Raw genomic sequence first — 21,617 nt, forward strand, 5'->3', positions numbered from 1 at the left:
CTGGGCACTACGAAATAACATCTATACCAGTGGTTCTTATACTTTGGGACACATTGGAATTACCTGGGCATCTCTTTAAAATACTCCTATCTGGCTCCTACTCCCAGACCTTCTATTTATTTGGTATGGGAGGAGCTTTGGCATCACAGCTCTCCAGGTGGGCCTAATGTGCAGCAAAGTTTGAGAACTACCATGATGTATACTTTTTTTCCTAGTGGAACTACCACTAATAGTCACAGTATTCAGAGTCCCTTCCAAAATTCTTTTTATTCTTTGCTGGTGCCCAAAACAGAAGCAGCATTGTTAAGGGAAGATCCTCAAGGCAGAGTGGACTAAATGAGCGTCCTCTCTAAATCATACAAATAAGTCACAATCGTAATTTATTTTAGATTCATGATGACTGTTCATCTGGCCACTTATTTATAGCATACATGATCCCCAAATTGAAGGCAACCGTAATGTCATGGAGTGCATCAGAGTTGAAGTAAGAAGGCTTGCATTCAAATCCCAATTCTTCCGCTTACTAATTATGATGGGCAATTCATTCAATCTTGCTGAAGTTCTCATTTTTTTCTCCCTAATATGAAAATAACCAGATCTGTTTTGCGTGGTTCTAAATATCTTTAAAAGCTAATGTATGTGAAGATAAACTATAAAGTTTATAAAGATATTAAAGAATTATTATCTGAAAGGATTTTTCTTAACTTTAGAGGTGACGTAACTTTCTAGCTTATTTTTTTTTCTGTATTTTTTCATTGCCTTAAGAAGGAGATCTGCATGCAGTAGATAATAAATGCATTTGAACTTAACATGTGTAGTAGAGGAAGTATTATTTTGTATTTCTATACCATGTTTTAATCTGGGTAGAAACACAAGTTTTCTACTCATGCCTGGGTTCCAGCACATGTGTTGCCACTCATTAGCAAATTTGTGTCAGTATACATGTTCTAAGACTCAGGTTTGTCACCTTTTTGTATGGATATTAATATCTATCAGGGCTGTTATGGCCCTCACATGTAGTGCCGTAAGCATAGTAGCTAGAATGGAGCATGCAGAAAATGCTAATTCCTTTCTTCTCTCCAAGAATATCATAATCTTGTGATAGTACAGATGACCCTTGAACACCACAGGGGCTAGGGACCATGCCCACGCACAATAAAAAATTCACGTATAATTTTTGACTCCTGAAGAACGTAACTACTAATAGCCTATTGTAAACTGGAAGCCTTACTAATAAGGTATACAGTTGATTAATATGTATTTTATATGTTATATTTGTTCTGTACTGTATTTTTACAATAAAGAAAGCCAGAGAAAGGAAAATGTTATTAAGAAAATCATAAAGGAGACAAAATATATTTATTATGGTGGAAGTAGATCATATGGTGGAAGTAGATCATATGGTGGAAGTAGATCATATGGTAGAAGTAGATCATAAAGATCTTCATCTTCGTTGTCTTCATGTTGAATAAACTAAGGAGGAGAAAGCAGTGGGGTTGGTCTTTCTGTCTTGAGGGTGGCAGAGGCGGAAGAAATTCAAATATAAGTGGATTCTCTCAGTTCAAACCCCTGTTGTCTAAGAGTCAACTGTAATTTTTAAAATCTGAGTAATAATTTTTAGTAGCTAAAAATTCTTAACTGTCATTTAAAAATTTTGTTTTGCTGATTTCTATATCATTTAACGTTTTAAAACTTTTTTATTGATGCATAATGGATGTACATGGTGTTCCTGCCCCACCCCACCCCCACAACATGTTTTTTGGAGTTTTTTCTGGTTTTTGTTTGTTTTTTGGAGACAAAGTCTCGTCTGTCACCCAGGCTGGAGTGCAGTAGCGCAATCTCGGCTCACTGCAACCTCTGCCTCCCAGGTTCAAGCAATTCTCCTGCCTCAGCCTCCCTAGTAGCTGGGACTACAGGCACACGCCGTCATGCCTGGCTAATTTTTTTGTGTTTTAGTAGAGACAGGGTTTCACCATGTTGCCCAGGCTGGTCTCGAACCCCTGAGCTAGTCAATCTGCTCGCCTTGGCCTCCCAAAGTGCTAGGATTACGGGCAGGAGCCACCACGCCTGGCCACAGATGGTTTTAAAAGCAGTGTTTATCTTTATGCTTTTTCAGATAAGTTTATACCATGGATAGCACAAAGGAGAAGTGTGACAGTTACAAGGATGATCTTCTGCTTAGGATGGGACTTAATGACAATAAAGCAGGAATGGAAGGATTAGATAAAGAGAAAATTAACAAAATTATAATGGAAGCCACAAAGGTATGTTTCTTGTTTCTTTTGATATGTGTAATTTAATGACCTTTAATCTTGCTGTTTCAAAGAAAATCATTTGGATATCATTTGTGTTTAATATTTCAATATTTTAATATATATTATTTTTAAACTACAAAAGGGTATGGAATAATCTCCCTTCTATTCTGTTGCTCCTACCATCCACGTTTCTATTTCACATGCATATAATAGGCATGTAAAACCGAAGTAATGTACATGTTCCTGTTCACCTTTTTTTTAACCCCAATGGGAGAAATTGTTTTGGTATTTGGATTTTTTTTTTCAGTTAATATAACTTGGAGCTCTTTCTGTATAGGTAATTAAAGATCTTCATTCTTTGTATGCCTGTGTGTGTGGATATAATGTAATTTATTGAACCATCCAAAAAGTTTATGGATAAATATATGTCATTTGTAGTCTTTTGTTTTTACAAACATTACTAGTGAAGTAGGGAATAACGTTGTATTTTATAACTTTCTATATGTGCAAGTATAACTGTGGAAGAGATTCCTACAAGTGGAATTGTTTCTCCAACTACACATAGCACAAAAGAATATATGCAGGTGTGATTTTTATGAATTGCCAAATTACCCTCCATGGTGTTTCTATCAACTCACACTTTACCACAAATATGTGAGAGTATGTATTACCATACTGAAGCTGTGCCGACACAGTGTATTACTAAACTTTTGTATTTGTCAATCTGAGGTAATATAGTATAGCATTAATTTGTATTCCTCTTATGAAAAATTAGTTGCGTATCTTTTCTTTTTTTTGAGACAAGGTCTCACTCTGTCACCCAGGCTGGAGTCCAGTAGCACAATAATAGCTCATTACAGCCTCACTCTGGTCTCAAGTGTTCCTCCCACCTCAGCCTTTGAAGAGCTAGGACAATAGGCACATGCCACCAAGCCTGGCTAACTTTTTATTTTTTGTAGAGAGGAGGTCTCACTATGTTGCCCAGGCTAGTCTTGAACTGCTGGCCTCAAGCAATCCCTCTACCTTAGCTTCTCAAAGTGCTGGGATTATAGGCATGAGCCACTGTGCCTGGTGCTCTTTTGATATTTTAAAAATTATTTGCATTTCATTTTTTATGAACTCTGATTATATATTCTGTATACATATGCACATTCAATAATTAGTTATCTTTTGACTTTGCTTATGGTAGTTTCTCCTGTTCAGAAATTTTTTGTTTGCTCCATTTTATGTAGTTGAATGTCAACTACATATGGCTTTCTTCAAGGTTATAAAAGAATTCTTTAATTTTTTTACCACTTTTTTGTTTCATTTATATATTATAGAATATATATGTATTAATGTTATGTGTATTATCAATGTATATCAATATTAATATACATTAAAATATACATAATATATAATGTATATTAGTATGTTGTATTATATGTTATGTGTATTAATAAACACAATACATGTATTAATATACATGTAGAAAGATGTAAACTTTAAGAGAATATCCTTGTTCTTAGGAAATGCACGGTGATGTCCACAGCAACTTACTTTAAAATGGTTTAGCTAAAGGAGGGGAGAGTGTGTGTGTGTGTGTGTGTGTGTGTGTGTGTGTATGTGTGTGTGTGTATACACTCATGCACACATATATACATAGGAGTTGGGGAAGAAATCAAATGTAGCAGGATATTAATTGATGAATCTAGGTAAGGGTATATAGGTGTTCATTGAACTATTTTTTGAGCTTTTGCAGATTTGAAAATTCCAAGATAAAAAGTTAAGGAATTATTGTTAATTTTGTTAGCTATGAAAATGTTACTGTGAAGTGGGAAAATGGCCTTATTTTCAAATGCATACCGAAATCTTCTGTGGAATGGCTAAATATCTTGATATTTATAATTTAAAATGTTTCACTTGTAATGAAGCATATACAGTAAAATGTTAACAGCTGTTAAATCTGAGTGATAGTTTCATACGTGTTTATTGTATTCATGTTTTTTCTGCGTTTGAGACTTTTTTGATATTTTCATCATAAAAATGTTCAAAAAGAATAAAAAGAATAAAACCTATGAATCTAGTTTTTAGGTTAAGAAATAGAATATGTAGGTTACCCTAGATGTCCCTATCTGTCTGATCCTCCCTCTCTATTCTCTGTGTCCCAGTACAATTTATTAAATAGTCCATCCTTTTCCTACTGATCTGGTATGCTTTCTCTTCTGTTCCACTGGATCGTTTGCCTGTTTGTATGTATACGATATGTTTTTTTATTATCATACTTTATAATAAGCCTTGATATCTGCTAGCACAATTTCTTTTTTTTACACTTTGTTCTTTTTCAAGAATATCCTGAGTATTCTTGAAGCTTTGCTTTCATATAAATTTTATGTGATATATATCAAAAATATATAGGTGCATATATAATTGGCACATATCACATAATTGGTATATAAAAATACATAGAATAATATATATTCCTCTAGTGCATGAGGTGAGTTTATCATAAATGGTACCTTGTTTAAATTAGAATTTTCTAATTGTTACTATTCCATAGCAATACAATTTACTTTTTTAAAACTCTTATCAGAAAATTTAAAATATGTAGAAAATTACACAGAATAGTAAAGTAAATCCCCATATAATCATCACCCAGCATCAACAATTACCAACATTTTTGCAAATATAGTTATCTATCTTACCCTTCCCCTGCTGATTTTTGGAGGGAGGAGTAGAGTATTTTAAAACAAATTCCAATAAATTGGACACATTTCTAGAAGTTTACAATTTTTCAAAATGGACTCAAGAAGATACAGAGAATCTAAATAGACCTATATAATAAGGAAATAAATTAGTAATTAAAATCTCCCCATCAAAGAAAAAAGACCAGGCCATTTGGCTTCTCTGGTGAGTTTTATCAAATATTGAAAGAAGAAATGATACCACTATTCCACAAGCTCTTCTAGAAAATAGAGAAGGATGGAACACTTCCCAACTCCTGTGAGGCCAGTATCACCCTGATACCAAAGCCAAACACAAGGTTATACATCATTATGAATGCAAAAGTCCTCAACAAAATATTAGAGGACTGATTTAAACAATATAGCAAAAAGATTATGCACCATAACCAAATGGGATTTATCTTAGGAAAGCAAGGTTGGTTTAAGATCTAAAAATCAGCCAAGCTCATGCCTATGACCCCAGCAATTTGGGAGGCTGAGGCGGGTGGATCACCTGAGGTCAGGAGTTCAAGACCAGCCTGACCAATATGGTGAAACCCTGTCTCTACTAAAAATACAAAAATAAGCCAGGCGTGGTGGCATATGCCTGTAGTCCCAGCTACTCCAGGAGAATTGCTTGAATCTGGGAGGTGGAGGTTGCAGTGAGCTGAGATCGTGCCACTGCACTCCAGCCTGGGCAACAGAGCAAGACTCCTCAGAAAAAGAAAAAAAAAGAGAGAGATCTGAAAATCAATTAATGTAATACATCATATTAAAATGGCAAAAAACCACACGATCATCTTAGTAGACTCAGAAAAAGCATATTTGATAAAATCCCACCACTATTCATGCTAAAAGCTCTTAACAAACTTGAAATAGAAGGGTACTTCCTCAGTCTAGTAAAGGGCATCTATAAAAAAACCTACAGTGTACGTCATACTTTATGGTGGAAGGCTGAACACTTTCTCCCTAAAATGAGGAACAAGGCAAGAATGTCTACTCTCACCTTTTCTACTCAACATAGTCCTAACAGTTCTAACCAGTGCAGTCAGGCAATAAAAATAAATAAAAGGGCCAGGTACAGTGGCTCACACCTGTAATCCCAGCACTTTGGTAGGCCGAGATAGGAGGATCACTTGAGCCCAGGAGTTTGACACCAGCCTGGGCAACATAGTGAGACCCTGTCTCTTAAAAACAAAACAAAACCCATACGCCATACACAAAATTAACTCAAAATAGACTTAAAGAGCCAAAACAATACAACTTTTAGAAGAAAATTTGAGAAAGCCTCTGAGACCTTCAGTTAGGCAGAAATTTCTTAGATGTGATACTAAAAGCACAATCAATAAAAGAAAGTTGATGAATTGGTCCTCAACAAAATTTAAAATGTTTACACTTCAAAAGACAGCAATAAAAATAAAAAGATAGGTCAGGTGTGGTGGCTCACGCCTGTAATCCTAACACTTTGGAAGGCTGAGGTAGGAGGATCAGGAGTTTGAGACCAGCCTGGGCAACATGATGAGACTTCCCCCCCCATCTCTTAAAAAAGAAAAAGATAGCAATGTGCCTTGGGTAAAATATTTGTAAAACACATGTGATAAAAGACTTATATCCAGAATATACAGAAAATGTCTACAACTCAATAAGACAAGCAACCGAATCAAAAAATGGTCAAAAGATGTGAATAGACATTTCAGTAAAGAAGATATACAAATAGCTCTAGGCACATGAAAAGATGCTTAATATCATTAGTCATCAGGGAAATAAAAATTTAAAAACCACAAAGAGATGCCATTCATGCTACTATTGCTTAGAATAGCTATAATAAATAAGACACAGTAACAATTGTTGGCAAGAATGTGGAGAAATTGGAACCCTCCTACATTGCTGATGGGATTATAAAATGGTTCAACCACTTTGGAAAACAGACTGGCATTTCCTCAAAAGGTTGAGTGTAGAGGTACCATATGTCACAGAAACCCTACTCCTAGGTACATACCTGAGAGAAATGACAACATATGTCCACATGAAAACTTGTCCACAGATGTTTATGAAAGCATTTTTCACTGTAGCCAAAAAGTGAAAATAAGCTAAATGTCTATCAACCAGATAAATGGATAGACACTATGTTCAATGATGAAATGATGGGCAGTTTTATGAATTATTTTCTACATTTTCTTTAATGACTTACCATTAAATATTTGAAAATACTTTGTAAGGAGTATTTGTTGTTGTTGTTGTTGTTGTAAGTGTGGAAAATTTAATGATATTATGTTTTATTATTTCCCTTTATTCTGTAACAATGTATTATTTTATAATACCTTCTGTAATTCACTATGTTAATATAATTCCATGGCAAGAATTCGTCAATTCTACTTGAATGGTTGGTCTTTTCTTTTTTCTTTAAATTATACAAGTGATATATGACTAATTTTATATTATTTTTCTGTTACTGCTATAAAAAATCACCACAAACTTAGTGGCTTAAAATAACATAAATTATTTCCCTATAATTCTAGAGGTCAGAGGTCCACAGTCAGGATCTCAAGGGATTAAGGTCAAGGTATCAGCAAGACTGGTTCCTTCTGGAAGCTTTACAGGAGAATCCATTTTCCAGTTCTGTAAACTACCAGCATTCCTTGGCTATGGCCTCATCACTCTAACCTCTGCTTCCATCATTACATGGCCTCTCTGACTTTTACCCTTCATCCTCCTCTTATAAGGACTCGTGATTATATTGTGCCCAGGGCAATCATTTCCCCATTTCAGGATCCCTAATCACATATGAAAAGTCCTCCTTGCCATGTAAAGTAACATTCACGGATTCCAGGAATTAGGACATGTACATCTTTAAGGATAAGCAGGGGCATTATTACAGCCTACCACGCATTCTTTTATTTTTTAGTTTCAATTTTTAAAAAATATCATTGTTCTCTTCTACCACAGGGCCTTTGCCATTCAGTCTTCTTGGACATGTAACTGTAAGGAGTATTTTTTAACACAACAGGTAACTGATGATCCAACCCACTAAGGCCTTTGATACCCCCTGTGGATCCTACCTAGGACATACTGTTTTTTTCTGAATGCAAATCTGTATTCATCTCAGAGAGCTTGTACTGTGCTAAGTACTGCTCACAACAATCCTGTGATTTAGTTAACTACTAATAAATTCATCTTACAAATAAAGAAACTGAGATGTAGAAAGATTAAATAATTTTAGGGTCACCTAGCTAGTAAGTAGTAGAGCTAAGTTTTAAATTAAATCTTCTGTTTCCTCAGTATGTGCTCTTAGCCACCAGGTTATACTACAGTGATGCTTTCCTTCAGATATTTTTCTTATGCTTTGTTTTGTTTTCCTCCGTAGGGGTCCAGATTTTATGGAAATGAGCTCAAGAAAGAAAAGCAAGTCAACCAACGAATTGAAAATATGATGCAACAAAAAGCTCAAATCACCAGCCAACAGCTAAGAAAAGCACAATTACAGGTATTAATTAAATTGTTAAATAAAGTGAAAGCTGGTAGAATAGTAATTGAGAGTTAAAATGTATTGTCAAGTCATAACTGAAAACAAGATGAAATGTAAATGTTTATTATATTGTAAAGTATACATATTCAGCAAATGAACATACTTTGCTAAGTGTTGCTCTGCTCATTTACATAAAGACTCCACACATAGACATTGTCACCTCTATTATACAGAAGAGTAAATGAAGTCTTAATTAGGTTGAGTAACTTGCCCAGCTTGATAGGACAGGTAGTTAGCAGAACTAGGATTTAATCCAAAGCCTATGTTCTTTTTATTGTGTACATCACAGCTAGAAAAGGCCACAGGATAAATGTGGCATGTTTTCTGTAGTGCTGATTTTGCAAAAAAAATTTGAGGAATATGTTAACTAATTAAATTGGAGAGTAACTGAAAACATAATCATGTTATAGTAAAATGAAAAGTCACACTATAGATTAGAATGCCAAATGTACATGAACTTTTAAGACAAAACACAAGACTTCTAAAACCTTGGAAGGTTTTTGCCTTCTCCAGGATCTTCGGGAAGTAAATACTCCAAGTTTCCTCTTCTATTAAAAGCTATTTCAGGAGAAAAGTTTGGGAATATCCAAGTTGCAGGGCACTGTGTGGTAGACTGACAACTCAAAGCAGTCAAATTTCTGATAGTAAAACAAGTCGTGGCAAGAGGAATTTACTCTTTATCAAAATCTGATCCAATGTTAACAGAGCTCTAGTCTATAAGGTAACAATAAAATTAGGTTAATCTAATATGCTACAAAATCCTTCTCTTGTGACAGAGTTCAAAGATCATAAATTGTATGTTTTCTTTATCAAACTATATAATGTGTCATTTTTGATACATATGCCTTCTCAGAGCACAAGATAATTTTTAAGTGGTCTTCTATTATGATGAAAGATGATTTGTCATATCATCATTTTTAATGCTTCACAGCATTCCACTGTATGGAGGTACCATAATTTATTTACCATATCCCACCTTGGTTTCAGTTTTTTGTTTCATACGCAACCCTGTGATTATCATTCTTATCTTTGTACTCTAGTGCTGTTATTTTGACCAAAGATGACCAAAGATGTATCATTTTACATTTTCAACATGAAAGTATTGATTTTCTCACATAGTTGTAAGCCATTAATATTTCCTTATTGTGAGAATTTCCTCTTTTATTCTGTTTGTGAGTATATACACTAAGTTGCTAGCGCAAGAGACCAAAAATGTAATATTTTAAATAAGAGCTGCTTTCTTTCTCACATAATAAGTGAGTAGTTCTAGCTGATGAGTGACTCTGATTATCATTTAGAGACCCAGGTTCTTTAAATCATGTTGTTCCATCATCTCCTGGTGTTATCCTTACCTGAATTAACAAACCTGAATTATTTTCCGTCCATATTCCATCTCCTGGTTAGGGAAGAAAGGGAAAAAATTGAAGGCAAGTACAGTAATTTGCTATTAAACAAATGAAAAAGAAGTTGCACACATTACTTCAGCTGACATTCTTTAGCAAGAATTTAAGTTACATGGCCACACCTAACTGCAAGATAAGCTATAACTTTAGCTGGGTGCCATGTGCCCAGCTGAAAATCCATTACTATGGAAGGAAGGAAGAATGGATTTTGGGGTTCAAGTAGCAGCCTGAAGCAATGTTTTTTGCCCACATTTCTGGGGGAGTTTATATCTATTTATCTTGATTTATAAGGTCTTAATATATTAGAGATGTTTTCTTTCCATTTGTTATGAATATTTTTCCAATATATTGTCTTTTAATTTTGTAGTTTTTCTCATATAATTTTTAATGTTTATGTAATCAAATCCAGTGACTTTTTTAAAAAAGATTATATCTATCTATCTATCTATCTATCTATCTATCTATCTATCTATCTATCTATATAGAGAGAGAGATGTATATAGATATATATATATATCTTCCTTTCACTTCAAAATTTATTTTTTTTTACTTTTAAGTTTAGGGGTACATGTGCAGGTTTGTTATATGAGTAAACTGGTGTCATGGGGGTTTGTTGTACAGATTATTTTGTCACCCAGGCATTAAGCCTAGTACCACTCATTAGTTACTCTTCCTGATTCTCTCCCTCCTCCCATCGTTCACCCTCCAGTAGGCCCCAGTGTATGTTGTTCCCCTCTATGTGTCCATGTGGTTTCATGATTTAGCTCCCACTTATAAGTGAGAACATGCGGTATGTGGTTTCTGTTCCTTTGTTAGTTACTAGGGATAATGGCCTCCATCTCCATCCATGTCCCTGCAAAAGACATGATCTCATTCTTTTTTATTGCCGCACAGTATTCCATGGTGTATATGTACAAAAATTTCTTTGTCCGGTCTATCACTGATGAGCACTTAGATTGATTCCATGTCTTTGCTGTTGTGAATAGTGCTGCAGTGAACAAACACAAGCCTGTATAAAAATATCTTATTTTTCAAAGCAGTTTTAGGTTCACAGCAAAATTGAATAAAAGGCACAAAGATTTTCCATATACTCCTGTCTCCCCACAGGCATAGCCTCCCCTGCTGTCATCATCCCCCACCAGAGGGGTACATTTGTTACAGTTTATGAATCTACGTCGACACAACATTATCATCCAAAGTTGATAGTTTACATTAGGGTTCAATATTGGTGGTGTACATTCTGTGGGTTTACACAAATGTACAGTGAGGTGCATCCACCATTATAGTATCATACAGAGTAGTTTCACTGCCCTAAAAAAATACTCTGTGCTCCATCTATTCATCCCTCCCTCCCCCACTAACCCCTGACAATCACTGACCTTTTTACTATCTCCATAGTTTTCCCTTTTCCAGAATGTCATATATTAGAATCATACAGGATGTAGCCTTTTCAGACTGATGTTTTTACTTATGCAGTGTAATGTAAATGTATGCATTTACATTTCCTTCGTGTCTTTTCATGGCTTGATAGTTCATTTATTTTATGTACTGAATATTATTCAATTGTCTGGGTGTACCCCAATTTTTTTTTTTTTTTTTTGAGATGGAGTCTCTCTCACTTTGTTGCCCAGGCTGGAGTGCAGTGGTGCGATTTTGGCGCACTGCAATCTCCACCTCCCAGGTTCAAGCTATTCTCCTCCCTCGGCCTCCCAAGTAGCTGGGATAACCAGTGCCCACCACCATGCCCAGCTAATTTTTGCATTTTTAGTAGAGACGGGGTTTCACCATGTTGGCCAATCTGGTCTCGAACTCCTGGCCTCATGTCATCCGCCTGCCTCAGCCTTCCAAAGTTCTGGAATTACAGGCGTGAGCCATACCACAGACAATTGAATAATATTCAGCACATAAAATAAATGAGCTATCAGGCTATTTGTCCATTTACCTACTAAAGGTTACTCTGGTTGCTTCTAAGTTTTGGGAATTATGAATAAAGCTGCTGTAAATATCCATGGCCAGGCTTATGTGTGGACATAAGTTTTCAACTCCTTTTGGTAAATACTAAGGAGCGCAATTGCTGGATAATATGGTAAAATAAAAATATGTTTAGCTTTATAAGAAACTGCCAGACTGTCTTCCAAAGTGACCATACCATTTTGTCTTCCCACCAACAATGAATGAGGATTCCTGTTGCTAAATATCATTGCCATCATTTGGTGTTGTCAGTATTGTGAATTTTGGCTATTCTAATATGTGTATAGTGGTATCTCGTTGTTGTTTTAATTTGCGTTTCCCTGATGACATATGATGTAGAGCATCTTTTCATGTGCTTATTTGTCATCTGTATATCTTCTTTGTTGAGGTGTCTGTTAAGGTCCTTGACCATTTATAATCAAGTTGTTTGCTTTCTTATTTTTGGTTTTTAAGAGTTCTTTGTGTATTTTGGGCAACAGACCTGTATCAGTTATGTCTTTTGCAAATATTGTTTCCCAATCTGTGGCTTTTCTTTTTATTCTATTGACAGTATCTTTCACAGAGCAGAAATTTTTAATTTTAATGAAGTCTAGTTTATCAATTCTTTCTTTCATGGATTGTGCCTTTGGTATTGTGTCTAAATAGTCATCATCAAATCCAAGTCCATCTAGATTTTCTCTTATGTTATCTTCTAGGAATTTTATAGTTTTGCATTTTACAGTTAGGTCTGTGATTCATTTGAGTTCATTTTTGTGGAGGATATAAGTCCATCTTTTTTTCTTTTTTTTTTTTTAACATGAGGATATCCAATTGTTCCAGCACAATTTGTTAAAAAACTCTTTTCTTGCTAGATGTGGCAGCTCACGCCTGTAATCCCAGCACTTTGGGAGGCCAAGGTGGGAAGATCGCTTGAGCCCAGGGATTCAAGACCAGCCTAGGCAACATAGCAAGACCCTGCTTCTACAAAAAACAGAAAAAATTAACTGGGGGTGGTGGCACAGGCCCATGGTCCTAGCTATTCGGGAGGCTGAGGTGGGAAGATTGTTTTGGCCTGGGAGGTCGAGGTGGCAGTGAGCCGTGATTGCACCATTGCCCTCCAGCCTGGGCAACAGAATGAGACCCTGTCTCAAGAAAAGAAAAAAAAGAAAGAAACTCTTCTCCATTTTATTGAGTCATTGCTCCTTTGTCAAAGACCAATTGTCTGTATTTATATGAGTCTATTTCTGGGCTCTGTATTCTGTTTCATTGATCTATTTGTCTATTCTTTTGCCAATACCACACTATCTTAATTACTGTAACTTTATAGTAAGTCTTGAAGTCAAGTAGTTTCAGTCCTTCAGTTTTGTTCTTCTTCTACAATATTGTGTTGGCTAATGGGATCTTTTGCCTCTCCATATAGATTTTAGAATCAGTTTGTTGACATCCACAAAATAACTTGCTGGGATTTTGACTAGGATTGCATTGAGTGTATACATGAAGTTGGGAAGAACTGGCATTTGATAATAGAGTCTTCCTGTTCATGAACAGGGAACATCTCTCCATTTAAAGATGCTCCTTGGCTTACAATGGAGTTACATTTGGATAAACCCATTATAAAGTTGAAAAATTGTAAGTCAAACCATCATAAGTCCAGATATTCCCTGACTTAATGGTGGGGTTATGTCCAGATAAACCCCTCATAAAGTTGAAAAATCTTAAGTTGAACCATCATAGGCCAGAGACCGTATTTAGTTCTTTGCTTTCTTTCTTCAGACTTTGTAGTTTTCCTCATGTTGATCTTGTACATATTTTGTTACATTTGTTCCTAAGTATTTCATTTTTGGAGGTTTTAATGTAAATTGTAATGTGTTTTTTGTTTTGTTTTGTTTTTGAGACAGAGTCCCCTCTGTCACCCAGGCTGCAGTGCAGTGGGATGACCTCAGCTCACTGCATCTTCCTCTTCCTGGGTTCAAGTGATTCTCCTGCCTCCACTTCCCGGTAGCTGGGATTACAGATGCTCACTGCCATGCCTGGCTAGTTTTTGTATTTTTAGTTGAGACAGGGTTTCACCATGTTGGCCAGGCTGGTCTCAAACTCCTGACCTCAAGTGATCCACCTGCCTCGGCCTCCCAAAGTGCTGGGATTACAGGTGTGAGCCAACATGTTGGGCCTGTAATGTGTTTTAAATTTTAGATTTTATTTGTTCATTGATGGCATATAGGAAAGTGATTGACTTTTGTATATTAACCTTGTATCTTGTAACTGATTATTATCACTTACTAGTTCCAGGAACAGTATTCTTATGTTTGTTTTTTTTTTTTTTTTGGTCTTGATATTGTACTTGGAAAATTATTCCTCATAACCATGCCTATGTCTTCTTTTAGTATTTTTATAGCTCTTGGCATACTCACATCTTTAGTCAATTTGGAATTTGTTTTGATGTAAAGTGTGAAGTATGTTTTTCTTAAATGGTGTTATGTTTTCCCTACATAGTATTATTTTCCCTAAGTGGTGATTCACTTGTCCCAACTCCATTTATTGAATCATGAATCCTTTCTTCACTGAGTTGAAATGAAGCACTTCCAAATTAAAAAATTCTCAATTGTTCTTTGATTTATTTCTGGACTCTCTCTTCTAATCAATTCAGTCTTTTCCTGTATCAGTACCATACAGTTTTAGTTATTGAACAGTAGGAATATAGTTTAATATTCTCACTTGTAACTCTTCTTTAAAATATTTTTTTGTTTTTCTCATGCATGTTTCTTTCAAATAAACTTAGGCATCATTTTATCAAGGTTTTAAAAAAGTCAGTTCTATCCACAATAATATTATTTTAAAGTTGATATTAATCCTTAAGCAATGTACTTTCTGGACATTTTCATTTTATTGATCTATAACCTACAAATGTATTTAACAGTTTTAATGATACATTATATAAGTGATGCTAACAACTGTTAGCTATTCATACTATTTTTAAAGCTCATATCCTTAAGTACACTAATAATCTGAAGGAACAGAAAGTATCTTTCATTGTATAGCAGAATTTAAGATTTTGTTCCAGTTTTGGTTGACTATTTCATCAGAGGCTCTCTGGCATCTTTTGCAACAGGAATGGCAGGAAACGTGTTTTATGTTGATTGTTAAATTGTTTCATTTGTTGAGCTTCCTCCAAAAGAAGTTGTATAAATGGGAGGAGATTGAGGAAGTTTAAGGAGTCAAGAAGGCCTGAGAGAACAGAGTTGTTTTCATAGGAAATGTGTTTCTATTTTAGAGTCTTAAAATTTCCAAGTACTCGATTTTATTATGTGTGATATGATAGTATGAACTATTGCTAGTCGAGCTGAGGTAAGCAACTTTTACAGGCATGAACCCCTACAGTGTTCAGAACCTCTCTAAGTATACTCCACCCTTTCCCAATCTCAGTGGACTTCTTAAAGCACAATCATTTTTGTAACTGACAAATTGTTGTATAAGAACGTGGGTTCATAAATCAAGTAGACAGATGTTTATGTTACATTGCATGACAGCTATACAGCGAATCAGTGCATTTTGACCATTTTGGCAATTTATTGATTTGGGTTTTTTTTTTTGTTTTTTTTTTTAGAGACAGGGTCTCTCTCAGTCACCCAGGCTGGAGTGCGGTGGTGCTGTCATGGCTCACTGCAATCTCCAACTACTGGGCTCAAACAATCCTCCCACCTCAGCCTCCCAAGTAGGTTGGGACTATAGGTGTACACTTTCACGCCCAGTTAATTTTTAAAATTTTTTGTAGAGACAGGATCTCACTATGTTGCCCAGGCCAGTCTCAAACTCCTGGCCTCAAGCTACCCTTCCACTTAAGCCTCCCAAAGGGGTTACAGGCATGAGCCACTGGGGCTGGCCAACAATTGATTTTATTAACTCAAATTTATTCAGTAGTCTTGGGGAAATACTAGTTTAAGAAAACAAAACCAAAAAAACACATTATTTCTGAAATAGTCTCCTCAATGTAATAGAAATGGAAGATTTTTAAAGAAAATAAGACATAATATGGATAGAAAATATACCATTACAGTTTGATTTGAGTGTATTTCAACATTACAGACTTTAAAATATCTATTATAGGGAAGCATCATAACATAATCAAAAACAGACTCAGAGTAACCTGGTTTCAGTGTTTAGTGCTAACATTTCCTAGCTCTATGACTTAAGGCAAATTACTTACTCTTACTGAGCTTTAGTTTCATCTATAAAATGTTAACAATAATTATGATCTCAGAATTATGAACAGTAAATGAGTTAACATAGGAAGCACTTAGCATATTATATGACACATATACTCAATAAATGTAACTTCTACTTTATAATTATAGATAATTAAGCCCTTATTGTATCCCTAGATAGGTGCATTACATGGGTGTCTCTTTTAATTCTTTCAATAACCTATTGAGGTTGGTTTAGTACCACTTTACAAATAAGGAAAGTAAGCATGAAAGGGGTTAAATTGCTCCCTGTCCTGTCTCATGAGTTGCAGTGCTAGGACCCGAACCAAAGCCGTTATTCTATTTTTTGTTTCTTTAAAAAAATTTGTTTTATTATTATACTTTAAGTTCTGGGATACATGTTCAGAATATGCAGGTTTGTTACATAGGTATACATGTGCCAAGGTGGTCTGCTGCACCCATCAACCCATCATCTACATTAGGTATTTCTACTAATGCTATCCCTTCCCTTGCTGCCCACCCACCAACAGGCCCCAGTGTGTGATATTCCCCTCCCTGTGCCCATATGTTCTCATTGTTCAACTCCCATTTATGAGTGAGAACATGCAGTGTTTGGTTTTCTGTTTCTGTGTTAGTTTGCTGAGAATGATGATTTCCAGCTTCATCCATGTCCCTGCAAAGGATATGAATTCATTTTTTATGGCTCCATAGTATTCCATGATGTATATGTGCCACATTTTCTTTATCCAGTCTATCATTGATGGGCATTTGGGTTGGTTCCAAGTCTGATATTGTGAAGAGTGCTGCAATAAACATACCTGTACATGTGTCTTTATAGTAGAATGATTTATAATCTTTTGGGTATATAACTGGTAATGGGATTGCTGGGTCAAATGGTATTTCTGGTTCTAGATCCTTGAGGAATCGCCACACTGCCTTCCACAACGGTTGAACTAATTTACACTCCCACCAACAGTGTAAAAGCGTTCCTATTTCTCCACATCCTCTCCAACATCTGTTGTTTCCTGACTTTTTAATGATCACCATTGTAACTGGTGTGAGATGGTATCTCATTGTGGTTTTGATTTTCATTTCTCTAATGACCATTGATGATGTGCTTTTTTGTTTGTTGGCTGCATAAAGGTCTTCTTTTGAAAAGTGTCTCTTCATATCCTTTGCCTGCTTTTTGATGAGGTTGTTTGGTTTTTTCTTGTAGATTTGTGTGAGTTCCTTGTAGATTCTGGATATTAGCTCTTTGTCAGATGGATAGATTGCAAAAATTCTCTCCCATTCAGTAGGTTGCCTGTTCACTCTGCTGATAGTTTATTTTGATGTGTAGAAGCTCTTTAGTTTAATTAGATCCCATTTGTCAATTTTGGCTTTTGTTGCAATTGCTTTCAGTGTTTTAGTCATGAAATTTTGCCCATGCCTATGTCCTGAATGGTATTGCCTAGGTTTTCCTCTAGGGTTTTTATGGTTTTAGGTCTTATATTTAAGTCTTTAATCCGTCTTGAGTTAATTTTTGTATAAGGTGTAGGGAAGGGGTCCAGTTTCAGTTTTCTGCATATGGCTAGCCAGTTTTCCCAACACCATTTATTAAATAGGGAATCCTTTCCCCATTGCTTGTTTTTGTCAGGTTTGTCAAAGATCAGATGGTTGTAGATATGTGGTGTTATTTCTGAGGCCTCTGTTCTGTTCCATTGGTCTATGTATCTGTTTTGTTACCAGTACCATGCTGTTTTGGTTACTATAGCCTTGTGGTATAGTTTGAAGCCAGGTAGCATGATGCCTCTAGCTTTGTTCTTTTTGCTTAGGATTGTCTTGGCTATACAAGTTCTTTTTTTGGTTCTATATGAAATTTAAAGTAGTTTTTTCTAGTTCTGTAAAGAAAGTCAGTGGTACCTTGATGGGAATAGCTTTGAATCTATAAATTACTTTGAGCAGTATGGCCATTTTTACCATATTGATTCTTCCTATCCATGAGCATAGAATGTTTTTCCATTTGTTTGTGTCCTCTTTTATTTGCGTGAGCAGTGGTTTGTAGCTCTCCTTGAAGAGGTCCTTCACATCCCTTGTAATTTGTATTCCTAGGTATTTTATTTATTCTCTTTGTAGCAATTGTGAGTGAGAGTTCACTCATGATTTGGCTCTCTGTTTGTCTATTGGTGTATAGAAAAGTTTGTGATTTTTGCATATTGGTTTGGTATCCTGAGACATTGCTGAAGTTGCTTATCAGCTTAAGGAGTTTTTGGGCTGAGACAATGGGGTTTTCTAAATATACAATCATGTCATCTGCAAACAGAGATAATTTGACTCCCTCTCTTCCTGATTGAATACCCTTTTTCTTTCTCTTGCCTGATTGCCCTGGCCAGAACTTCCAATACTATGTTGAATAGGAGTGGTGAGAGAGGACATCCTTGTCTAGTGCTGGTTTTCAAAGGGAATGCTTCCAGCTTTTGTCCATTCAGTATGATATTGGCTGTGGGCTTGTCATAAATAGCTCTTATTATTTTGAGATACGTTCCATCGATACCTAGTTTATTGAGAGTTTTTAGCATGAAGGGGTGTTGAATTTTATCCAAGGCCTTTTCCGCATCTATTGAGATAATCATGTGGTTTTTGTCATTGGTTCTGTTTATGTGATGCATTACGTTTATTGAATTGCATATGTTGAACCAGCCTTGCATCCCAGGGATGAAACTGACTTGATCGTGGTGGATAAGCTTTTTAATGTACTGCTGGATTCAGTTTGCCAGTATTTTATTGAGGATTTTCGCATTGATGTTCATCAGGTATATTGGCCTGAAGTTTTTTTGTTGTTGTTGTGTCTCTCTCAGGTTTTGGTATCAGGATAATGCTGGCCTCATAAAATGAGTTAGCGGAGAGTCCCTCTTTTTCTGTTGTTTGGAATAATTTTAGAAGGAATGGTACCAGCTCCTCTTTGTACCTCTGATAGCATTCAGCTGTGAATTTTTGTGTTTTTAGTAGAGATGGGGTTTCTCCGTGTTGGTCAGGCTGGTCTTGAACTCCTGACCACAGGTGATCTGCCCACTTCAGCCTCCCAAAGTGCTGGGATTACAGACGTGAGCCACCGTGTCTGGCTGTGAATCTGTCTGGTCCTGGACTTTTTTTGGTTGGTAGCCTGGCTAGCAGTCTGCCTATTTTGTTAATCTTTTCAAAAAAAAAGCTCCTGAACTCATTGATTTTTTTAAGGGATTTTTGTGTCTCTATCTCCTTCAGTTCTGCTCTGATCTCAGTTATTTCTTGTCTTCTGCTGGCTTTTGAATTTGTTTGCTCTTACTTTTCTAATTATTTTAATTGTGATGTTAGGGTATTGATTTTAGGTCATTCCTGCTTTCTCCTATGGGCATTTAGTGCTATAAATTTACCTCTAAACACTGCTCTAGCTGTGTCCCAGAGATTCTGGTACGTTGTGTCTTTGTTCTCATTGATTTCAAAGAACTTACTTATTTCTGCCTTAATTTCACATTTATCCAGGAGTCATTCAGAGCAGGTTGTTCAGTTTCCATGTAGTTATGCAATTTTGAGTGAGTTTCTTAATCCTGAGTTCTAATATGATTGTGTTGTGGTCTGAGAGACTGTTTGTTATGATTTGTGTTCTTTTTCATTTGCTGAGGAGTGTTTTACTTCCAATTATGTGGTCAATTTTAGAATAATTGCGATGTGGTGCTGAGGAAAATGTATATCCTGTTGATTTGGAGTGGAAAGTTCTGTAGATGTCTATTAGGTCTGCTTGGTCCAGAGCTGAGTTCAAGTCCTGAATATCCATGTTAATTTTCTGTCTCGTTGATCTGTCTAATAGTGACAGTGGGGTGTTAAAGTCTCCCACTGTTATTGTGTGGGAGTCTAAGTCTCTTTGTAGGTCTCTAAGAACTTTATGAATCTGGGTGCTACTGTATTGGGTGCATATATGTTTAGGATAGTTAGCTCTTCTTGTTGCATTGATCCCTTTACCGTTATGTAATGCCCTTCTTTGTCTCTTTTCATCTTTGTTGGTTTAAAATCTGTTTTATCAGAATTAGAGACTGGGATTTTTTTTTTTCTTTCTTCCTTCCTTCCTTCCTTCCTTCCTTCCTTCCTTCCTTCCTTCCTTCCTCCCTCCCTCCCTCCCTCCCTCCCTTCCTTTCCTTGGTAAATCTTCCTCCATCTCTTTATTTTGAGCCTATGTGTGTCATTGCACGTGGGATGGGTCTCCTGAATAGAGCACACTGATGGGTCTTGACTCTTTATCCAATTTGCCAGTCTGTGTCTTTTAATTGGGGCATTTATTTTGATCTGTTATTATGATGCCAGCTGGGGATATTTTGCCCTTAGTTGATACAGGTTCTTCAAGCGTCAGTGGTCTTTACATTTGGTATGCTTTTGCAGTGCCTGGTACCGGTTTTTCCTTTCCATATTTAGTGCTTCCTTCAGGAGCTCTTGTAAGGCAGGCCTGGTGGTGACAGAATTCCTCAGCATTTGCTTGTCTGTAAAGGATTTTATTTCTCCTTCACTTATGAAACTTAGTTTAGCTGGATATGAAATTCTGGGCTGAAAATTCTTTAAGAATGTTGAATGTTGGCCCCCATCCTGTTCTGGCTTGTAGGGTTTCTGCAGAGAGATCTGCTGTTATTCTGATGGACTTCCCTTTTTAACCTGACCTTTCTCTCTGGCTGCCCTTAACATTTTTTCCTTCATTTCAACCTTGGTGAATCTGATGATTATGTGTCTTGGGGTTGCTCTTCTCAAGGAGTATCTTGTGGTTTTCTTTGTATTTCCTGAATTTGAATGTTGGCGTGTCTTGCTAGGTTGGGGAAGTTCTCCTGGATAATATCCTGAAGAGTGTTTTCCAACTTGGTTCCATTCTTCTTGTCAGTTTTAGTTTCACCAATCAAACGTAGGTTTGGTCTTTTCACATAGTCCCATATTTCTCGGAGGCTTTGTTCGTTCCTTTTATTCTTTTTTCTCTAACCTTGTCTTCATGTTTTATTTCATTAAGTTGATCTTCAGTCTCTGATATCCTTTCTACCGCTTGATCAATTCAGCTATTGATACTTGTGTATGCTTCACAAAGTTCTCGTGCTGTGTTTTTCAGCTCCATCAGGTCATTTATGTTCCTCTCTAAACTGGTTATTCTAGTTAGCAGTTCCTGTAACCTTTTATCAAGGTTCTTAGCTTCCTTGCATTGGGTTAGGATATGCTCCTTTAGCTCGGAGGACTTTGTTATTACCCACCTTCTGAAGCTTACTTCTGTCAATTTGTCAAACTCATTCTCCATCCAGTTTTGTTCCCTTGCTGGCATGAAGTTGTGATCCTTTGGAGGAAAAGAGGTGTTCTGTTTTTTGGAATTTTCAGCCTTTTTGCACTGTTTTTTCCTCATCTTTGTGGATTTATCTACCTTTAGTCTTTGATGTTGGTAACCTTTGGATGTGGTTTTTGCGTGGTTATCCTCTTTGTTGATGCTGATGCTGTTGCTTTTGTTATTTTTCCTTCTAGCAGGACCCTCTTCTGAAGTTCTTCTGGAGTTTGTTGGAGGTCTACTCCAGACCCTGTTTGCCTGGGTATCACCAGTGGAGGCT

General features: G+C 36.2%; 1 protein-coding gene across 10 annotated transcripts in view; it reads left to right on the forward strand.

Moving 5' to 3' along the window:
• POLK (DNA polymerase kappa) overlaps window positions 1-21,617 on the forward strand; it is an 89,080-nt gene that overhangs the window by 32,700 nt on the left and 34,763 nt on the right. For all 10 annotated transcript variants that reach the window (XM_032144989.2, XM_058434011.1, XM_058434013.1 and 7 more), the window contains 2 exons: window positions 2,117-2,264; window positions 8,322-8,441. In XM_032144989.2, the coding sequence (XP_032000880.1) occupies window positions 2,130-2,264; window positions 8,322-8,441 (255 nt within the window). In that variant the 5' untranslated portion in view covers window positions 2,117-2,129. The remainder of the gene's footprint in view (window positions 1-2,116; window positions 2,265-8,321; window positions 8,442-21,617) is intronic.

This window comes from Hylobates moloch, unplaced genomic scaffold, assembly GCF_009828535.3.
Source record: "Hylobates moloch isolate HMO894 unplaced genomic scaffold, HMol_V3 SCAFFOLD_23, whole genome shotgun sequence".
Classification (NCBI taxonomy): domain Eukaryota; kingdom Metazoa; phylum Chordata; class Mammalia; order Primates; family Hylobatidae; genus Hylobates; species Hylobates moloch.